We start from the raw sequence: 18,795 nt of genomic DNA on the forward strand, positions 1-18,795 counted from the left end.
CTTCTATTCCAAAATTAAACATTATTTTATTTTTTTAATTTAGAAAACAATCTATTTCAATATTTTATTAATTTTATTGGAGCGTTTACAATAAATTTAACAAAAAACACTTCAAATTTTAATCAAAACTAGTAATTTATAGAATCATTTAATTATTAATCCTAACTCATCAAAAAAAATAGACAATTTATTTTTTAAATAAAGCTGTGGCTTATTCAAAGTTTAGATATAATTAATTAATTAATTTAACAAATAATAAAATAATATATCAAAATCAAATCAAATAAAAATGAAAACTCTTTTAATTACTCTTGCTATTATTTCACTTTGTGCTGCAGAGAATATTAAATGCACTGAATAACAAAAGAAAGCTGAAGCTTGTACTTATGAATATGAGCCTGTCTGTGGTGTTAAAGTTGACTAAACTAGCTTATACATCTAATCCAAAGAGACTTATGGAAATAAATGTTCTGCTTGTGCTACAGAAGGAGTTGAATTTTATGCTGTTGGCAAATGCGAAGAATACCCTGAAAATGCTGTATTTTGTCACCCTGATATCTCTTCATAATAATTAGGTTGCACTAGAGAATACTATCCTGTTTGTGGCTACTTTGACGAATCCATAAAATGCAGAAAAGCTCCATGTGGATCAAATTACAGCAACAAATGCGCAGCTTGCATCAATAAAGAAGTTAATTACTACTTAAATGGTTTTTGCTGACTACTTTCTTGAGAAATATTGATTGACTGTAAGTCTTTTTCTTAGATTGATAAAAATATTACATTAAATTGTGTTAAAATATTGTAGAAAACATTTATATTTTATTTTAGTATTAAATATAAATTAATTCAATATGTTTTAATTTTAATTTTTAATTCATTAAAGTAATTTTATTCAAATATTTTATTTTATTCGTTTTTGAGGTTTATTATTTTTAATTAGGTAATATCTTAAACAATATAAGAATCTTCTTCAGATAATAAACAAACAAACTAACTAACTATCTAACAAATAAAATAAAAATATCTTAAAATTTTCAATTAGAAATAAATATTGATTGTATTTGCTTTTTGTGATATTTTTAAAAATGTTATTTGAAAAAATTGATATTTAATATTTAACTTAAAAAAATATGAATTATATAAATATAAAAACAATAATTAAATCTATATATAATTAAGGTTAAAAACACTTTCAAAATATTATATTATAAAACATATAATATTAAATTATTCAAACATTTAATATTTATTCATCTTTTTTTTACTACTTGTTTATCATCTGAATAATATTTTAAAGACAACTAATCTTTTTGATTTAAGACACTTGCTTTTTACTTTTAATTTTATTTGTTCATTTAATAAGTAAAAACCTTTATTACTTTGTATAAATTTTAAATAAACATTAAATAAAATAAAATTTAAAATTAAAAAAATTTAAATTATTAAATAAATAAAATAACATTAGTCGTATTAAAAAAGTTAAAAAAATAAATCATAAAAAAGCTATCAAATATATTCTAAGAGCTTTATTGTTTTTAATTAGTTTTATAATTAAAAATATCACAATCCAAAATAAATAAACTGTTTTTACTGAAGATAAAGTGTCAAATTTTAGAGATTAATGCAATTTGCTATAACAGAACAGAAGGCTGATGTACCTTCATCACCAGTTTATTTAGAACTTTTTAAATATTGAAGAAAAAATAAAAAGTTTATTATTTAATTAGATGAAAAAAATGAAGAAAAAATATGAAATAATAAGATTAATGAAAAATTAAAGTAAAGTTAAAATTAAAATAATGAGTTTTATTAACAAAGAAAGAAGAAGAAAAAGCAAGCAAGCAAGCATAATAAAAAGAAAAAGAAAATAGAGATTTATTGTTTTAAATTAGTTAAATAATTAAAAATATCACAATCCAAAATAAATAAATTGTTTTTACTATAAGTAAAGTGTCAAATTTGAGAGATTAATGCACTTTGTTAAAGCAAAACCTAAGCCTGATGCACCTGTTGCTCCAATTTAATTATTACTTTTTAAATATTGAAGAAAAAATAAAAAATTTATTAATTAATTAGATGAAAAAATGAAGAAAAAATATGAAATAATAAGATTAATGAAAAATAAAAGCAAAAGTTAAAAATAAAATTAAAATGATGAGTTTTATTAACAAAGAAAGAAGAAAAAAAAGCAAGCAAGCACAATAAAAAGAAAAAGAAAAAAGAACTTTATTATTTAAATTAGTTTTATAATTAAAAATATCACAATCCAAAATAAATAAACTGTTTTTACCCAAGATTAAGTTCCAAATTTGAGAGATTAATGCAATTTGCTAAAGCAGAACCTAAGCTTGATGTACCTTCATTACCAATTTAATTGGAACTTTTTAAATATAAAATATTAAAGAAAAAATTTATTATTTAATTAGATGAAAAAATGAAGAAAACATATGAAATAATAAGATTAATAAAAAATAAAAGCAAAAGTTAAAAATAAAATGATTAGTTTTATTAACAAAGTAAGAAGAAAAAAAGCAAGCAAGCACAATAAAAAGAAATTGAAAAAAGAGCTTTAGTTTTATAAAAATAAAATATCACTATCCAAAATAAATAAACTATTTTTACCCAAGATTAAGTGTCAAATTTTAGAGATTAATGCACTTTGCTAAAGCAGAACCTAAGCCTGATGTACATTCATCACCAATTTAATTTTCACTTTTTAAATATTAAAGAAAAAAAAATAATTAAATAGGTATTTAGAAGGTAAAAATGAACAAAACTTATGAAATAATAAGATTAATGAAAAATAAAAGTAAAATTTAAAAATAAAATAATGAGTTTTATTAACAAATAAAGAAGGATAAAAAGCAAGCAAACACAATAAAAAGAAAAATGAGCTTTATTGTTTTAAATTAGTTTTATAATTAAAAATATCACAATCCAAAATAAATAAACTGTTTTTACTGAAGATCAAGTTTCAAATTTGAGAGATTAATGCACTTTGCTAAAGCAAAACCTAAGTCTGATGCACCCATTGCACCAATTTAATTTTTACTATTTAAATATTGAAGAAAAAATAAAAAATTTATTATTTAATTTGATGAAAAAATGAAGAAAACATTTGAAATAATAAGATTAATGAAAAATAAAAGCATAAGTTAAAAATAAAATGATGAGTTTTATTTACAAAGAAAGATTCAAAAAAAGCAAGCAGGCACATTAAAAAGAAAAAGAAAAAAGAGCTTTATTTTTTAAATTAGTTTTATAATTAAAAATATCACAATCCAAAATAAATAAATAGTTTTTACACAAGATCAAGTGTCAAATTTTAGAGATTAATGCAATTTGCTAAAGCAGAAACGAATCTTGAAACACCTTCATCACCAATTAAATTATAACTTTTTAAATATTGTAGAAAAAATTAAAAATTTATTAGTTAATTATTTAGAAGGAAAAAATGAAGAAAAAATATGAAATAATAAGATTAATGAAAAATAAAAGCAAAAGTTAAAAATAAAATGATGAGTTAAATTAACAAAGTAAAAGAAAAAAAAGCAAAAAAACACAATAAAAAGAAAAAGAAAAATGACCTTTCTTGTTTTAAATTAGTTCTATAATTAAAAATATCGCAATCCAAAATAAATAAACTGTTTTTACCTAAGATCAAGTGTCAAATTTGAGAGATTAATGCAATTTGCTAAAGCAGAACCTAAGCCTAATGCACCTATAGCACCAATTTAACTAGAACTTTTTAAATATTGAAGAAAAAATATGTAATTAATTAGTTATTTAGAAGGAAAAAATGAAGAAATAATATGAAATAATAAGATTAATCAAAAGTAAAAGCAAAATTTAAATAAAATGATAAGTTTTTTTAGCAAAGAATGAAGAAAAAAAATCAAGCAAACACAATAAAAAGAAAAAGAATAAAGAGCTTTATTGTTTTAAATTAATTTTGTAATTAAAAATATCACAATTCAAAATAAATAAACTGTATTTACGCAAAATTAAATGTCAAATTTGAAAGATTAATGTAATTTGCTAAAGCAGAACCTAAGTCTGATGTACCTTGATCACCAATTTAAGTAAATCTGTTTAAATATTTAATAAAAATATATAGTTAATTAGAAGGAAAAAATGAACAAAATGAACAAAACTTATGAAATAATAAGATTAATGAAAAATAAAAGTAAAATTTAAAAATAAAATAATGAGTTTTATTAACAAAGAAAGAAGAAAAAAAATCAAGTAAACACAATAAAATGAAAAAGAAAAAAGAGCTTTATTTTTTAAATTAGTTTAAAATTAAAAATATCACAATCCAAAATAAATAAACTGTTTTTACCCAAGATTAAGTGTCAAATTTGAGAGATTAATGCAATTTGCTAAAGCAGAACCTAATCCTGATGCGCCCATTGCACCAATTTTATTAATACTTTTAAAATATTGAAGAAAAAATAAAAATTTATTATTTAATTAGATGAAAAAATTAAGAAAAAATATGAAACAATAAGATTAATAAAAAATAAAAGCAAAAGTTAAAATTAAAATGATGAGTTTTATTAACAAAGAAAGAAAAAAAAATCAGGTATGCACAATAAAAATAAAAATGAGTTTTGTTGTTTTAAATTAGTTTACAATTAAAAATATCACAATCCAAAATAAATAAACTGTTTTTACCTAAGATCAAGTGTCAAATTTGAGAGATTAATACACTTTGCTAAAGCAGAACCTAAACCTGATGCACCCTTATCACCAATCAAACTGATACTTTTTAAATATTTTAGATAAAAATAAAAATTTATTAATTAATTATTTAGAAGGAAAAAATGAAGAAAAAATATGAAATATGATGATTAATGAAAAATAAAAGCAAAAGTTAAAAATAAAATGATGAGTTTTGTTAACAAAGTAAGAAGAAAAAAAGCAAGCAAGCACAATAAAAAGAATAAAGATCTTATTATTTTAAATTAATTTTATGATTAAAAATATCATAATCTAAAATAAATAAACTGTTTTTACCTAAGTTCAAGTGTCAAATTTGAGAGATTAATGCAATTTGCTAAAGCAGAACCTAAACCTTATGTACCTTTATCACCAATTTAATTATTACTTTTTAAATATTGAAGAAAAAATAAAAAATTTATTATTTAATTAGATGAAAAAATGAAGAAAACATATGAAATAAAAAGATTAATAAAAAATAAAAGCAAAAGTTAAAAATATAATAATGAGTTTTATTAACAAAGAAAGAAGAAAAAAAAGCAAGCAATCACAATAAAAAGAAAAAGAAAAAAGAACTTTATTTCTTTAAATTAGTTTTATAATTAAAAATATCACAATCCAAAATAAATAAATTGTTTTTACCTAAGAATAAGTGTCAAATTTGAGAGATTAATGCACTTTACTAAAGCAGAACCTAAGCCTGATGCGCCTTCATCATCAATTAAATTTTCACTTTTTAAATATTGAAGAAAAAATAAACTATTAATTAGTTATTTTGAAGTGAAAAATGAAGAAAAAATATGAAATAATAAGATTTATGAAAAATAAAAGCAAAAGTTAAAAATTAAATGATGAGTTTTATTAATAAAGAAAGAAGAAAAAAAAAAGCAAGCAAACACAATAAAAAGAAAATGAAAAAAGAGCTTTATTGTTTTAAATTAGTTTTATAATTAAAATATCACAATCCAAAATAAATAAACCGTTTTTACCGAAAATTAAGTGTCAAATTTGAGAGATTAGTACAATTTGCTAAAGCAGAAGCTAAGTCTGATGCAAAAACTTCATAAATTAAATTCTATCTTCTTAAATATTGAAGAAAAAAAAAATATATAATTAGTTAATTAAAAGGAAAAAATATGAAATAATAAGATTAATTAATAATTAGTTAAACTAACAAAGAAAGAAAAAAAATTAAGCAAGCACAATTAAAAGAAAAAGGAAAGCAAATCAAATAAATTAAAAGAGCTTTAATGTTTTAAAATAATTTTTATAATTAAAAAATATTACAATGCAAAATAAAAAAACTGTTTTTATTAAGTGTAATTGTTAATAGAAAAAATGAAGAAAAAATATCAAATAATAAAAAATGAATAGTAAATAATTAAAAATTTAAATGATAATTAAGTTGAAATAGCTAAAAATTTTTGTATAAATAGAAATCAATGAATAATATTTGAAAGTTTAAATAAAATTTTTATAATATTTTTTATTTAAATATACCTTAGATTAATATAGAGAATCTAATGAGATTAAAGTGAAGAGTTTAAAAACTTTTTTTATCAATAAAAAAATTTAAAGGATATTAATTAATAAATAAATAATTACTTCATTTAATCTTTTGTAATAATTAATCTATTATATCATTTATTTATTTTTTTCAAAAATATTGAGTAGCAATTTAAGGAACTTAATTAATTAATAAATATAATAATTATCAAATATTAATTTATAAATTTGCTTTTACGAAGAGATACCACAAAAAAAACTAATTTAACATTGATTATTTAATCTTAATATTATTATTTAAAGCATATACTTAAAAATATAGTAGGAATTAGAGATAGTTAGTCATATTTGAAAAAATAAATTCTAGTAATTAATGTCCTTAAATTTAATAAGAATAATGTTAAAAAGTAGATTTTGATCTTTTATCCAAGTTTTTTGAGTATTTATTAAATTTATTTATTATTTTGAATTAAATATAATTTTATTTAATATGTATGTATATAATTATCTCTTTATGTGTAGTGTTTATCTATTTTACTTTGATCTTATTTTCTGAATAATTTAAATATATTATAAATAATTAAAATTTGGTGATAAAGTATAACAATTATGGTAAATACTGGTTATTTATTTTTATCAAAATTTTATTAATTTGATATTATTCTATCTTAATTTCTTATCAAAAACTTAAGATAAAAAAATATTCTTTCTTAGCACATAAACTAATATTTTGTAGATTAATAACAAAGTAGAAAAGCAAAGCCTTCTTTAGATATTTCGCTCAGATGAAGAAATAGGAAATAACATTTAGCCATGAACAGTATATTCATTATCTCAATTTAAAAATATAAGAATCAAAAGAAGATTTATTATCTTCGCCATGTAAAGATTAAATATTTTAATTAGGATTATTATTTTAACAAAGTTATGTTCAAAACTTAATAATAATAGATGAAGCCAGGTCATTGAACTATTTATAAAATAATTCAGATGATATTTATTAAGTAAATAACATTAATTCAAATTTAAATATAATATTTTTATTTTTTTTAAGACAGAAGGCGAAAATCTAAGTTAGTTTGTTGAGCATCGCAAAAAGATGGAAAATGGACTCATATCGTTACCTGAAAATGCTCCTATTGATTTTGTAGAATCAGGTATAGTGATGAGTCAAGAAAGACCATTTAACTATCTCAGTGAAGAAGAATATTAACTGAATATTCCTACAAACTTAGGACAGAACATGTAATCTCAATATAAAAGGTAGCTTGATAAGCATATTTCATAGCTTAAAAAAAGATAATAATATGAAAATAATGTAAAGAAAGACTACTTGAAGTCACCAAAATAAGTAAAAAAATTATAAATTTATTTTAAAGTTTAACAAAATTATCTATTCATAAAAATACTTAATATTTATCTTAATTAAAAACACAATATAAAGTAACTTAAAGATGAGGATCCACTGTTTTAGATTTCTTATTAAAGCTTAATTGCAAATAGAAGTATTAAGCAAAGTGATGAAGTAAATAAATATTTTTTGTATAATCATTTTTGAAAATGTCTCTTAAATAATAGATTGTTGACTAGAAATATCTTATAGCAAATTTTTTCAAAGTGAATGAGTCTTTCAATGAATTGTAAAAGCTGATTCAACAGAAAGAAGAAAATGTAAGGAATAGTTTGATGTAACCATAAGGAGATATTCCTTTTGATATTTAGCTATCTAAATCTTAGACTGAACAAAACAGATGCTCGTTTTTATTAGGATAACTTTTATCTCTCGAATAAAACAAAATACATTCACCATATTTCGAAAGAGTTCAGTTTAAAATAAAACTCATTTATTAATTAATGGACAAACTTTAACAGATTTAATAGTTTTACTTAGAAGTTTTTGAGATTTTTAATTTTTTATAATAAAATGTGAAATAAATATCAATACCTCTTATTTAAGATGCGACTGAATAGTTTCATAGATTTATTTAAAAACAAAAGACATGCTTTCTAACTTAAAAAGAGAATGATAATTCAAATTATTAAATGTAAACTAAAAAATAGCCTCACTTATCTGAGAGACTGAGATAAGAATTAATAAATATCTTTAGAGAAAAAAAAAGTCTTGAAAAAATTAGAAATGACATTAGAGAGAATTTTATAAATAAAAAAGAAATTTAAAAACTCTTCTCATATTAATAATATTTTTTGGCAATCACATAGATTTAAGATCAAATCTAATAAAAAATTCAATAGAAAGGAAAATTATTGCACATAACTCAAATTCTTTATAAAGAGATAATTGATTAAGCTTCGCTGATAACCTTTAGATACTTTTCTGAGTATGAAGACGAAGAAATACAAAACAGTTACATTTTTGCTGAGGAAATTTACAAACTTAAAAAACAATTAAAAATATATATATAAAGAAATTTAGAATTTAATGATGATTAAATGCTTAATCTCACATATTATTATCAATAGCTTGTTTAACAAAGAAGAAATACTTAAAATTAATTGCTTAGAAAAGTTTACAGAAAATTTCTTTAAACTAGAAAAGAGTATTTAAAGAAGGTAGGAAAATACAACAAAAACGAATGATTAATTTACATAAAAATAAATTGATAAATCACAATATTATCAAATGCAATCTCTTTAAAGAAATAATTCAATTGGTAATAAAACATAAGGCATTAAAAATATATATTTTAGGATAAAATAAAAAAGGCTTTGTAAAATATTTAACTGTCTATCTTCTTTTTATTTAAAAATGCATATTTTATTGTAAAATTTGAATTTTTTCACAAATAAAAATTAACTCTTTTTAAATAATATTTTATTTCATTTTTATAGATTCTGAATGCCTTACAATAAAATAATAAGAAACAAACCATTATAAAAATTGTAAAAATGTAAAAATTGAATTAAAAATTGATATATTTTGGTAATCAATTATTAATTTAATCTTATTTTAACATATTGCTTTAAAATTGATTGAAATATTGTAATTATTTATGTAAATTAACTCAAGTTATAGATTTTTATTTGGTCCTGAAAATAAAAAATTCTATTTATAGTTTGAATTTTCTATTAGAAATAAATTTGATCCTTTATCTATTTCAATAAAAATGAATAGATTAATGAATTTAATATGTTTACATATTCAAAAACATATCAAATTTAATTAAATTATGAAATAGATAATATTTCATTAAAAATAAAAAAATTTAACATTAGATAAAATATAAATCATATTCTAAAAATATTATAAAAAACATCTAAAAATAAAAATAAAAAAAATGAACAAGTTGATTCTTTGCCTTGCTTTAGTTGGATTCTGTACTGCTGCCAACTTTATTTGTACTCCTGAAATGAAACAAAACAAAAACTGTACCAGAGAGTACAATCCTGTCTGTGGTGTTAAAATCGACCCTACTAAAAGCTATAAATATAGCTCCATTAAGTCTACTTATTCAAACAAGTGTACTGCATGTGCTGAACAAGATGTAGAGTTCTATGCTGAGGGAAGTTGTGAGGATTATCCAAAAATCGCTACTTTCTGTCATCCAAATGCATATTTGAATTAAGCTTGTACTCTAGAGTTTTTCCCTGTTTGTGGACTATTTGATAATAGTGTCATCTGTAAGAAAGGTCCATGTGGCTCAAATTACTCAAATAAATGTGTTGCTTGCACTAACGAATAAGTTTCATACTTCTTACCAGGTTATTGCCACTTATAAGAATAATATTAACCCTGATATATTAATAAATTACATTAAGTTTTAATATAAGTTCAATTATATAAATATATATATGCATGTATGTATGCTACTTTGAAATCAGCAATTTCCTCTTTTTTAAATTAAAATAAATTTCTATTCTTTAATTAAATAAAGTTCTTTCTTTTAATAATTTAAAAATAAATGAAAAAACATTAATTATTATTTTAAACTCTATTTTGTATCAAGTAATAACTAATTTGATAGTATACCGTATATCCTCATAATATCTCATTTATTAATTTAAATTAAATCTCAAAAGCGATATTTAAATACTGGGAACTAAAAACCCTTAAAAAAGTATCATAAATAGTAACTTTAGATTTATAATAGGATGAATGAATATTTCTCTCAAATAAAAATATTAGAAGATGAAAAAATTTTAATGAATTTAAGTGATTTTAAAATATTAAATAATATAAATATCAATGTTAAATCTCATCATTAATCTATATTATACCTATTAAATTATTTATAGCATGTTATATGCATCTTTTAATAAAATCCTAATAAATATTTTACCATATTTCTTAGATTATATTGATTAAATCATCTCTTTTTTTATTCTTTCTTTATAATTATTAATTTTTTTAAATTATTTTTTCATCCTTTTCCAGACTAATTAGATTAATTAGTATTTGGACTCCAAGGAGAGTTTTATTAAATCTCTATTTTTTTTTCTTTACACCACATTTAGGTCAATTTAGATGTATAACTACTAACACCATCTTGGAGTAACATCCACTTTTTTCTATTGTAAACTGAATTTACCTTTGGTAATAAGATTGTCTCTAAGCACTTGATATATGCTTAACTATCAACTGAATTATCATCAATAAACCTTTGTATGATAATTTACTTTCCCTTTTCAAACAATTTCTCTGATTCACTATACCAGATTTCGAGATCATTGACTTATAATAAGCCTTCATCAGAAAATATGATACTCTCTTAGTTTAGTGATTATAAAATTTTTACATGCAATATTTTGCTCTCTTTGTTGCTTAAGTAAGCTTATGAACAATTTTAACTCCTCCATATTTCTATCCTAAAGATTTTAAACACTTTATGACAGTTAAAAACAAATGTTGATTGAGTGTTGTTATTTCAAGTCTTTTTAAATATTTTTAGAAGTAAAACATGCATTTTTAGAGTCAGTCTTCTAGGATCTATTTTATACATTCTTATGCTTCATCATACATAATGCTATCTCTACCCTTAAATTAATGGTTATTTTGAACATTACTTTTGGTAAGATATTAGTAATATATCTTAGAAACAGTATCTTTTTTTGCTAAATTATTAAAATTATTAACTATCCCATTATATGTCAAAGTTAAATATTTGATAGAAATAATTATGGCCTACTTAATTTCCTCACTGAGGTAGAGGTTTTTGCTTGTTGAATCCTCCTCTATCATACTTTCAATTTTTTATTAGTAATTATATGAAAAAGGTGATTTTTTTTATATATATATATAAATGAGATAAGCATAAAAGAATTTGATAAGAAATTGTCTCTATGGTTAACATAAAGCTATAACCATGAATTTCATATTAATTTTGATTAATTTTTAAGAGTTTCCTTTATTAGATTTCTCACTATAGTTAGCAAGATGGATAATAAGGGAATTTACAGTGTACATACAATTTTAAAATAAATATATGTTTTCTTTAAATATTTTAAGCTTTGTATCAAAAATGTGTTTAATATAATTCTTATCATTAATTGTGATAATTTTATCTTTGAAAAATTTAACTTTTTATTGACTGAATAAACTAAAATGGTTAAAATTCAAATAAATTATGAATCAGTTTTGTTTTGGATAAAATAGCCTTTACGAATATAAATTATTTTAAGTAAAAAGCAAACTATATTTCAATAAACAAATAGATAACCTAATTATTTTAAAAGTAAATAAAAAAAAGAATTTATTTTTTTAGAATAGATAGTTTGTTATCAATTAAATTTTGTATTGAGGCGTGTAACAAAAAAAAACAAATAAACAATTCCTTTCTTTGATAAATATTTCTATAATCAATTGTATGTATTTATAACTTAAGGGTGAGAAAATAAATTATTTATCCCTAAGTATGAAATTCTAATTTATGTGATTATCAATTATCTCACCTTATAAATTTGAATTAGTAAAATAGCTTTTTAGAAAAAATGGTGTTTTTTTTTGTTTGTAAACTTTCGTATTTGTTATAAAAGTCTTTGTTTATACTTACTTTCATTTTATCTTTTATCTATTTTTATTTTTTCAAATTTTGATTTTTAATTTTTTCAAACGCATCAAATTAATTTATAATATTTGTTACATTGAATTGATAAAAATTTTATGCTATTTAATGTAATAGAAAGTAAAAATTATGTTAAAATAAATCAAAAAACATAGCAATTAAATTATAATTATTAAGTAAATAAATCAATAAAAAACACTAAAATATATTTAAAAATGAACAAAATAATCCTCTGCTTTGCTTTAATTAGCTTTTGTACTGCCGCTAACTTCATTTGTACTCCTGAAATGAAGCAAAATAAAAACTGTACTAGAGAGTATAATCCTGTTTGTGGAGTTAAAATGGATCCTAACAAAAGTAACAAGTATAGTTCAATTAAAGCTACTTATTCAAATAAGTGTACTGCTTGTTCTGAAGAAGATGTAGAATTCTATGCTGAAGGAAGCTGTGAATAATATCCTAAAATTGCTGCTTTTTGCCATCCAGATGCACATTTGAACAAAAGTTGCACTAGAGAATTATTCCCAACATGTGGATTATTCGATGACAGCGTTGTTTGTCAACAAGGTCCTTGTGGATCAAATTATTCAAATAAATGTGTAGCTTGTATCAATTAAGAGGTTTCATACATCTTACCTGGCTATTGTCATTTGCATGAGTAGTATTAACCTTGAAATATTTCTAAAAATATAATTTTAATATATTGAATTTGTATTTTATATTAAATAAAGATACATACATACATTTTTGTATTTTAAAATAAATATTTTTTTAATTTTAAAAAATTAATTAATTTAAGATAATTTTCTTTCCATATTCAATTAATAAATAAATAAATTACCCCTTAATCTTGAATTTAGGATGCAATTTTTATTTTTTTTAGATAATTCGAATAAAAATTTTTAATTTAAAATTATCTGTTTGCTGATAAATTTTAGATTTCCTTCCTTATCAAAAACTAAAAAGTTTAATCATTTATAATTTTTTTAAGAAGAAGGCTCAATTTTACATGTTGCTATTTCTTTAGTAATTTATAAAGTTGCTAAATAGCATAACTTAAATTTAATTGTACCACTAAATGTCAAAAAATATTATTTAAAATTTTAATTTAAATTAATCAATTTAAATTTAAAAAAATTAAAAATAAATTATTAAAACATTAATAAAGTACCTTAAAATAAATTTAATTAATTTTAAAATATCTTAATTAATTTATAATAAAATTGAATCAATTGCTTAACAATTATATTCACAAACAATACAAATTATACTAATATGTTTATATACATTTTTCTTTTGTTAGATGAAAGATTAATAAATATGTTGCTCATAGCTAGCTAGCTAGCTTCTCATTTAAATTTTCTGCAAAAATTAGAGCACATTTCAGAGATTTTATCAAAGCAATTTCTATTTTGTTTTTTAATCAAAGGCTCTTACTAATCGTTTTTATAAATTACAAATTGGTTGGGAGTGGGCGCATAAATAGAAGCATTTCTCTATGATGAACTTCTTAATTCATGAATACTAACAGAAGGAGCTATTTATTGGTCTTATTTTTAATTTTATTGCATCATTTATGCTAACTATCTAGCTCTTTCCTCTTTTTCTTCTTATTTCTTTTTTCTTTCTAGAGCTTATTATAAAGCTCTTTATTTTCTTTTGATTTCTTCATAATCTGTAATTATTTTTTAAACCTTTCCTTCTATGTTCTATTAAAATTTAAAAATTATGAATATAAACATTCTCAATTTATAATTTTACTATTGCTTCAATAGGAGCTATTTCTTTTTAATGTTTTTCATCAAACAATTTCATTTGCATCTTAATACTTGAGATCCATAAATCTCTTTCCTGTTTGTTTTCAGCCTTAAATTTGTAGATTTTTCCTTTTTTCCCTTTGCTACCTTATAAAACCTAATTAGTAAATAAAAATATAAAAATTTAGTCTAAACTTATTTGTGAAATTACTATTTCAAATAGATTTTATGATTCTCCATCAGCATTGACCTCATCTATTGAAGTTATGTCAATTTTATTTTGAACATCTTATGATGTTTCAGTTAAAAACCAATAAAGACCATTATCTCTCAATTTGAAGTATCTCTTATCATAAACGCTTTATTTATTTTTTTTTAAAGAAATAGAATTAAAAATGATAAGATTAATTAAATGATATTACTATTTATCTGGTTTTCTTTTATATAAATATCCCTCTTCAATTTTTTCAACTAAGTTTTCTTCCTAATACTTGAATATATTTAAAAAATGAGCTAAACAAAAACATATTTTCATAAAAGTTTTACTGGAGTATAAGTAATAATGCCCTTGCTATCTTTTTAGGTGATGTCTGTGACTGAAGAGTTTAGTGAGTCATCAGTATTAATTGAAATGAAAATGGTCTTTTTTTTCAATCTTTAATTTGAAGAGTCTGCATCTGTCTAACTTTCTTGCTATTCTTGATCGATATCTATACCTAGGACTTCAATGGGCTTACCTATATCAATTCTTTACAGATTTTCATCATTTTAATGTTCTTTATTGTATTGCTAAATTGTCTAAAAATTTATTAAAAGAAATTATTAAAGAGTTATTTAATGTTTTAACAATTTTTAATACATTTTCACTGGTGTTGACGACGTATTCAATGTCATCTTTGCTTAAATCTTTTCTGATTTGGAATATGTAAGCAACAGTTTTGTGAGTAAAGGCAATACCAAATGCAATTCTTAACTTTTTGATGTCTTTTTAAACATCAGATCCATCTTCAGTAGTGAGTAAGTTTTATATATTTTAAAATGAACTAAGACTCTATTCAAGTTATTTCTTGAAGAGAATTTCATTAAACTGATCTTATAAGAATTATTCATCTTGCTATAATTTTTGAATGTATTGTTGGAGATGCTCCTTTTTAGCCTTTTTGCAGCTTTGTATCATAGTTTAGAAGTAAAAAAGTATAAGATAATCAAGTATATCTTTCCATAACTTCTTTTGATACTTCATAAATAGTAATTGAGTTGTTTCTTTAGCGTTTTCAAAAATAGTGTTAAAGAGATCGTCTAAATTCAAATCAAGGAAATTTTTCTTTTAGAAGAGTGTTCTCAACTTGCATAGATGGTTTGATGCTATGTTGTTATATGCATTAGTAGAAATAGTTATAAATTATTTAATTATTTCGTGAGTTTTAAGCATTTCATCAACCTCCTCATCACTAAACTAGCCAATTGTTTGAACTCTTTTCTAAAATCTATTTATTTATTTATTAAATTAAATTTAACAAAATAAATTGATTGATATATCAAATTATAAAAATGGATCTTTATTTGTTAATTAATAAATAAATTAATTATTTTTATTTACTCTTTGACTTTTTCTTCAAATTTAACTGTGTTATTACAAAATACAATGAGTTGTTTTTCATTGAACAAATCGTCCTCCAAAGCTTCTTATAAAGCTTCCTAATAAAATGAAATAGAGAACTAAGCAAACTTTCCAACAGCCTTAAGAAAACCTTTAGTTGGACAAACACGGTAGCCAGAATCAATAGCAGTGTTAATTAATTTAAATAAATCTACAGGAGTAGTTGAATATATATAATCTTCATCTGTTGGTTATGGGTCAGTGATCTTCTTTTCACTTTATATCATATTTCCTATTGTTTCTTCACTGATTGTCATACTTCTAGAAGCGTATATATTCAACAATGTATTGGAAGCATCTTCTAAACGATTATCTTTGACATACTTTTTCAATTTTTCATTATAATCGTGGAAAAATTTTGCTAAAGACAGGATTCCTTCGTTCTATTTTCAAAAAATAAATTCATTACTTATTTTTCATATATATTTTTTAATTATTTACATTAATTTTTTCATGATGCTAATCCCAAAATTATTTAATTTCTTATAATATCTTTTCATGTAAATATTCTGAATATTCCTTAATAATATCTTAGCGAGGAGGCTCTTTATGCAAGCATGCTTCAAGTGTCTTTTAAAAACAATAATAAATAAAAATCTAAAATAAATAATTAATAAATTACATTTTTCATATCTTCTACTACATCAGCTAAGTAAGAAATCAAAGTAAATATGTTGTCATTCCTATTAATTACTCAAAATATTTTATTTTCACGTATAAAATGAAGTTTAAATAAGTAAATTCTCAATTTTAAAAGCACAAATTAAAAAGAAATTATCTCAATAATCAATTAATAAATGATAGAATTTTGTTTTTTTAGAATAAAATTAATAGAAATAAAATAAATACTTTTGTTCATCACCGTAATAATTCAAAACGAAATGCATGCAATCTGTATCTATCTTTTTTCTTAAATCTGCTTTCTTTTTTTAGAGTGCTTCACTCTAATCATAAATTTTAGCTATGGTGTCAACATTCTTTTTTATCTAAAAGGAAATAACATAAGTTAGATACTACTTCTAATTAAACTTACCTGTCCTCCTCCTTTTTTAATCTCTTTTGCAGTTGCAATACCAACATTTAAGGCACTTATCCATTTTTGTCTGTCAGTTTCTAAATTAGAGCATAAGTAATAATCTCTTTTTTATTCGCTAACAATGAAAACAAATCCCTTTTCTTAGTGTGATTGTATGCTATCAAACTATTTAACTTCAAGAATTTCATGCATAAGAAGCTCTTTTGAGGTTTTTTTATTCTCAGATATTTTGTTGGAGTCAAAATAGTAAAGTTTATCTATGTCCATCCAAGGAGGTCTTTATTAATTAATTAATATTTTTATATTACAGATTTTAACAAGCAATTATCAAATTTAAAGTTAAATATTACAAATCAGAATTAGTAAGAATTCTCTCATCAGTATATCCTTTGTTAAGATAAAGAGGTTTTGACGATATGAGTAAAAAGAAACGCATGTAACCAGATTTATTGTTAGACTTTGATTGTTTTCTAAGGTAGCCATAGATCATACGATTTTAAATTACTTCTTTGGGTTTAATCCCATCAATATACTGCTATAATCCAAGAAGATCAAATATTTCTTCAGCAGTTTTATGAACTTTTGTAGGCGAATCACAAATATTAGAATCAGAACCTAGTCTCTTATCTATTAATTATTAAAACAATATATTTATTTTAAAATATTTATCTGCTTGTTCAATGTCTAAGAACTCTAAATCCATTTCTAAAATATTTTTTTAAGTACCTTCTAAAGAGAGAGAAATTTTAGATGATAGCTCTGGATCTAAAACTTTATGACTTTTACTGGGCTTAATCAACTCGCTATTTCTATGGCTTCGAGGACTTTAACTAATAGAACCGTGCTTTAAAGGAGAATTTTGCAATGACTTTTTTCTTTCATCTAATATTCCATTACCAGTAACATACTTCTTTAAGTGTATAAGTGCTGTTACCCATTCATCTCTTATTTAAGTATTCTGTGCTCTTAGCTTGAAATTCTTATTTGGGTATTTAAGTAAAAACTCTTTATCTCCATCAGCTACGATTTCTTTAATATCTGCAATCAAAATTGTGCCTTTAGCTCTCTGATCAGTCTAATTAAATAGTTAAGTTTATTTTTTCAAAAATCATTTTTGAATGATATTGATTCTTAAAAATGATAATATCTGAAATTAATCTAAAAAGTATTTTTACCTGTTTATCTTAATAAACAAGATAAAACTCTTTTTCTTATGGTTCAACTACACTGAAGAATCTATTGATATAAAAGAATAGTTAGGAAACAGTAAACTTTTGAATGAACTAAAGTAAAAGTTAGATAATTTCATAATAATACGCAAATCAATCAATCTTTACCTTTTTTACCACTAGATATCACCTTTTTTTTCTAAATAGCCTTGAAGAGTTTTAGCCTATAAATAAAAGAATCAAATTAATATGATTTGTTTAAACATGTAATTAGATGGTCAAATACTTTGCCAATAATTTATTGAAGCTCCTGCTATTTCATCTAATAATTGCTTTTACTTATTTAATTACTTGCCTTGCTTAATATTTCTTTAAAAGTTAAAAAAGTATATTTGCTTATAATTATTTAATATCTTCTTATAAGCGAATAAATGAAAATTTAATAATCAATAATAAATGTAATCAAAATTCAATAAAAATAAAAATTTGTTTTTTTGTTTGTTTGTTTACAATCCACTATTTTAATTAGTACTATTTCTTAAATTTTGTATTGGCCATAATTTAATCTGAGGTGATTATTTCTTCAATTTATCTTAGTAATTGTTGATTGAAACTAAATATTTATTTTTAATGATCATAGATGATCTAAATTTATAAACTTTGTTTGTATTTTAGTAAGTAAGGAAAAAATATTTATTTGTTAATATAATATTCAGCTATTTTCAATAAGTATTACTGGTGTCATGATAAATGACTTTTATCAATTAAGCTTTTAGTTGAGATGTTGAAATGATAACTATCTTAACAAAAGCAAATTTATTATCGATCCATTAATTTCTTACAATTTTATCTCTGTTTATTTGTTTAATTGTATTTTGATAAAGTTCACTTACCTATTTTTTGCATTTTTACTATTACCGAA

The 18,795-nt window shown here is 21.5% G+C and overlaps 7 protein-coding genes across 7 annotated transcripts; 4 read left to right on the forward strand and 3 right to left on the reverse strand. All coding sequences in view use genetic code 6, as the record gives it.

The window, feature by feature from the left end:
- Positions 1–289: 289 nt before the first annotated feature.
- TTHERM_00627070 (kazal-type proteinase inhibitor 1) lies at positions 290–721 on the forward strand (the record flags this gene model as incomplete). Its single annotated transcript, XM_001019492.1, has 1 exon — positions 290–721. One exon carries the CDS (start codon positions 290–292, stop codon positions 719–721), a length of 432 nt encoding a protein of 143 aa, XP_001019492.1.
- A 1,191-nt stretch (positions 722–1,912) lies between these two features.
- Positions 1,913–6,335, reverse strand: TTHERM_000627059 (cyclic nucleotide-binding domain protein; the record flags this gene model as incomplete). The annotated part of the gene is made up of 12 exons (XM_012798476.1): positions 1,913–2,033; positions 2,294–2,383; positions 2,626–2,715; positions 2,965–3,054; positions 3,309–3,398; positions 3,658–3,747; positions 4,002–4,091; positions 4,346–4,435; positions 4,681–4,770; positions 5,023–5,112; positions 5,368–5,457; positions 6,331–6,335. 12 exons carry the CDS (start codon positions 6,333–6,335, stop codon positions 1,913–1,915), a joined length of 1,026 nt encoding a protein of 341 aa, XP_012653930.1.
- Positions 6,336–7,016: 681 nt separating this feature from the next.
- TTHERM_00627060 (hypothetical protein) lies at positions 7,017–8,829 on the forward strand (the record flags this gene model as incomplete). Its single annotated transcript, XM_001019491.2, has 4 exons — positions 7,017–7,235; positions 7,286–7,582; positions 7,676–7,756; positions 7,810–8,829. 4 exons carry the CDS (start codon positions 7,017–7,019, stop codon positions 8,827–8,829), a joined length of 1,617 nt encoding a protein of 538 aa, XP_001019491.2.
- A 698-nt stretch (positions 8,830–9,527) lies between these two features.
- Positions 9,528–9,986, forward strand: TTHERM_00627050 (kazal-type proteinase inhibitor 1; the record flags this gene model as incomplete). Its single annotated transcript, XM_001019490.1, has 1 exon — positions 9,528–9,986. The coding sequence occupies one exon, from the start codon at positions 9,528–9,530 to the stop codon at positions 9,984–9,986; it is 459 nt and encodes a 152-aa protein (XP_001019490.1).
- Positions 9,987–10,610: 624 nt separating this feature from the next.
- TTHERM_00627040 (hypothetical protein) lies at positions 10,611–11,428 on the reverse strand (the record flags this gene model as incomplete). The annotated part of the gene is made up of 2 exons (XM_001019489.2): positions 10,611–10,957; positions 11,188–11,428. The coding sequence occupies 2 exons, from the start codon at positions 11,426–11,428 to the stop codon at positions 10,611–10,613; spliced, it is 588 nt and encodes a 195-aa protein (XP_001019489.2).
- Positions 11,429–12,349: 921 nt separating this feature from the next.
- TTHERM_00627030 (kazal-type proteinase inhibitor 1) lies at positions 12,350–12,925 on the forward strand (the record flags this gene model as incomplete). The annotated part of the gene is made up of 1 exon (XM_001019488.2): positions 12,350–12,925. The coding sequence occupies one exon, from the start codon at positions 12,350–12,352 to the stop codon at positions 12,923–12,925; it is 576 nt and encodes a 191-aa protein (XP_001019488.2).
- A 675-nt stretch (positions 12,926–13,600) lies between these two features.
- Positions 13,601–18,195, reverse strand: TTHERM_00627020 (exocyst complex component Sec6; the record flags this gene model as incomplete). Its single annotated transcript, XM_001019487.3, has 16 exons — positions 13,601–13,960; positions 14,013–14,165; positions 14,220–14,367; positions 14,431–14,498; positions 14,555–14,806; positions 14,868–15,495; positions 15,609–16,051; positions 16,110–16,238; positions 16,291–16,351; positions 16,518–16,654; positions 16,702–16,981; positions 17,055–17,331; positions 17,431–17,779; positions 17,880–17,940; positions 18,042–18,097; positions 18,160–18,195. The coding sequence occupies 16 exons, from the start codon at positions 18,193–18,195 to the stop codon at positions 13,601–13,603; spliced, it is 3,438 nt and encodes a 1,145-aa protein (XP_001019487.3).
- Between the last annotated feature and the right edge of the window lie 600 nt (positions 18,196–18,795).

This window comes from Tetrahymena thermophila (assembly GCF_000189635.1).
Source record: "Tetrahymena thermophila SB210 genomic scaffold scf_8254584, whole genome shotgun sequence".
NCBI lineage: Eukaryota > Ciliophora > Oligohymenophorea > Hymenostomatida > Tetrahymenidae > Tetrahymena > Tetrahymena thermophila.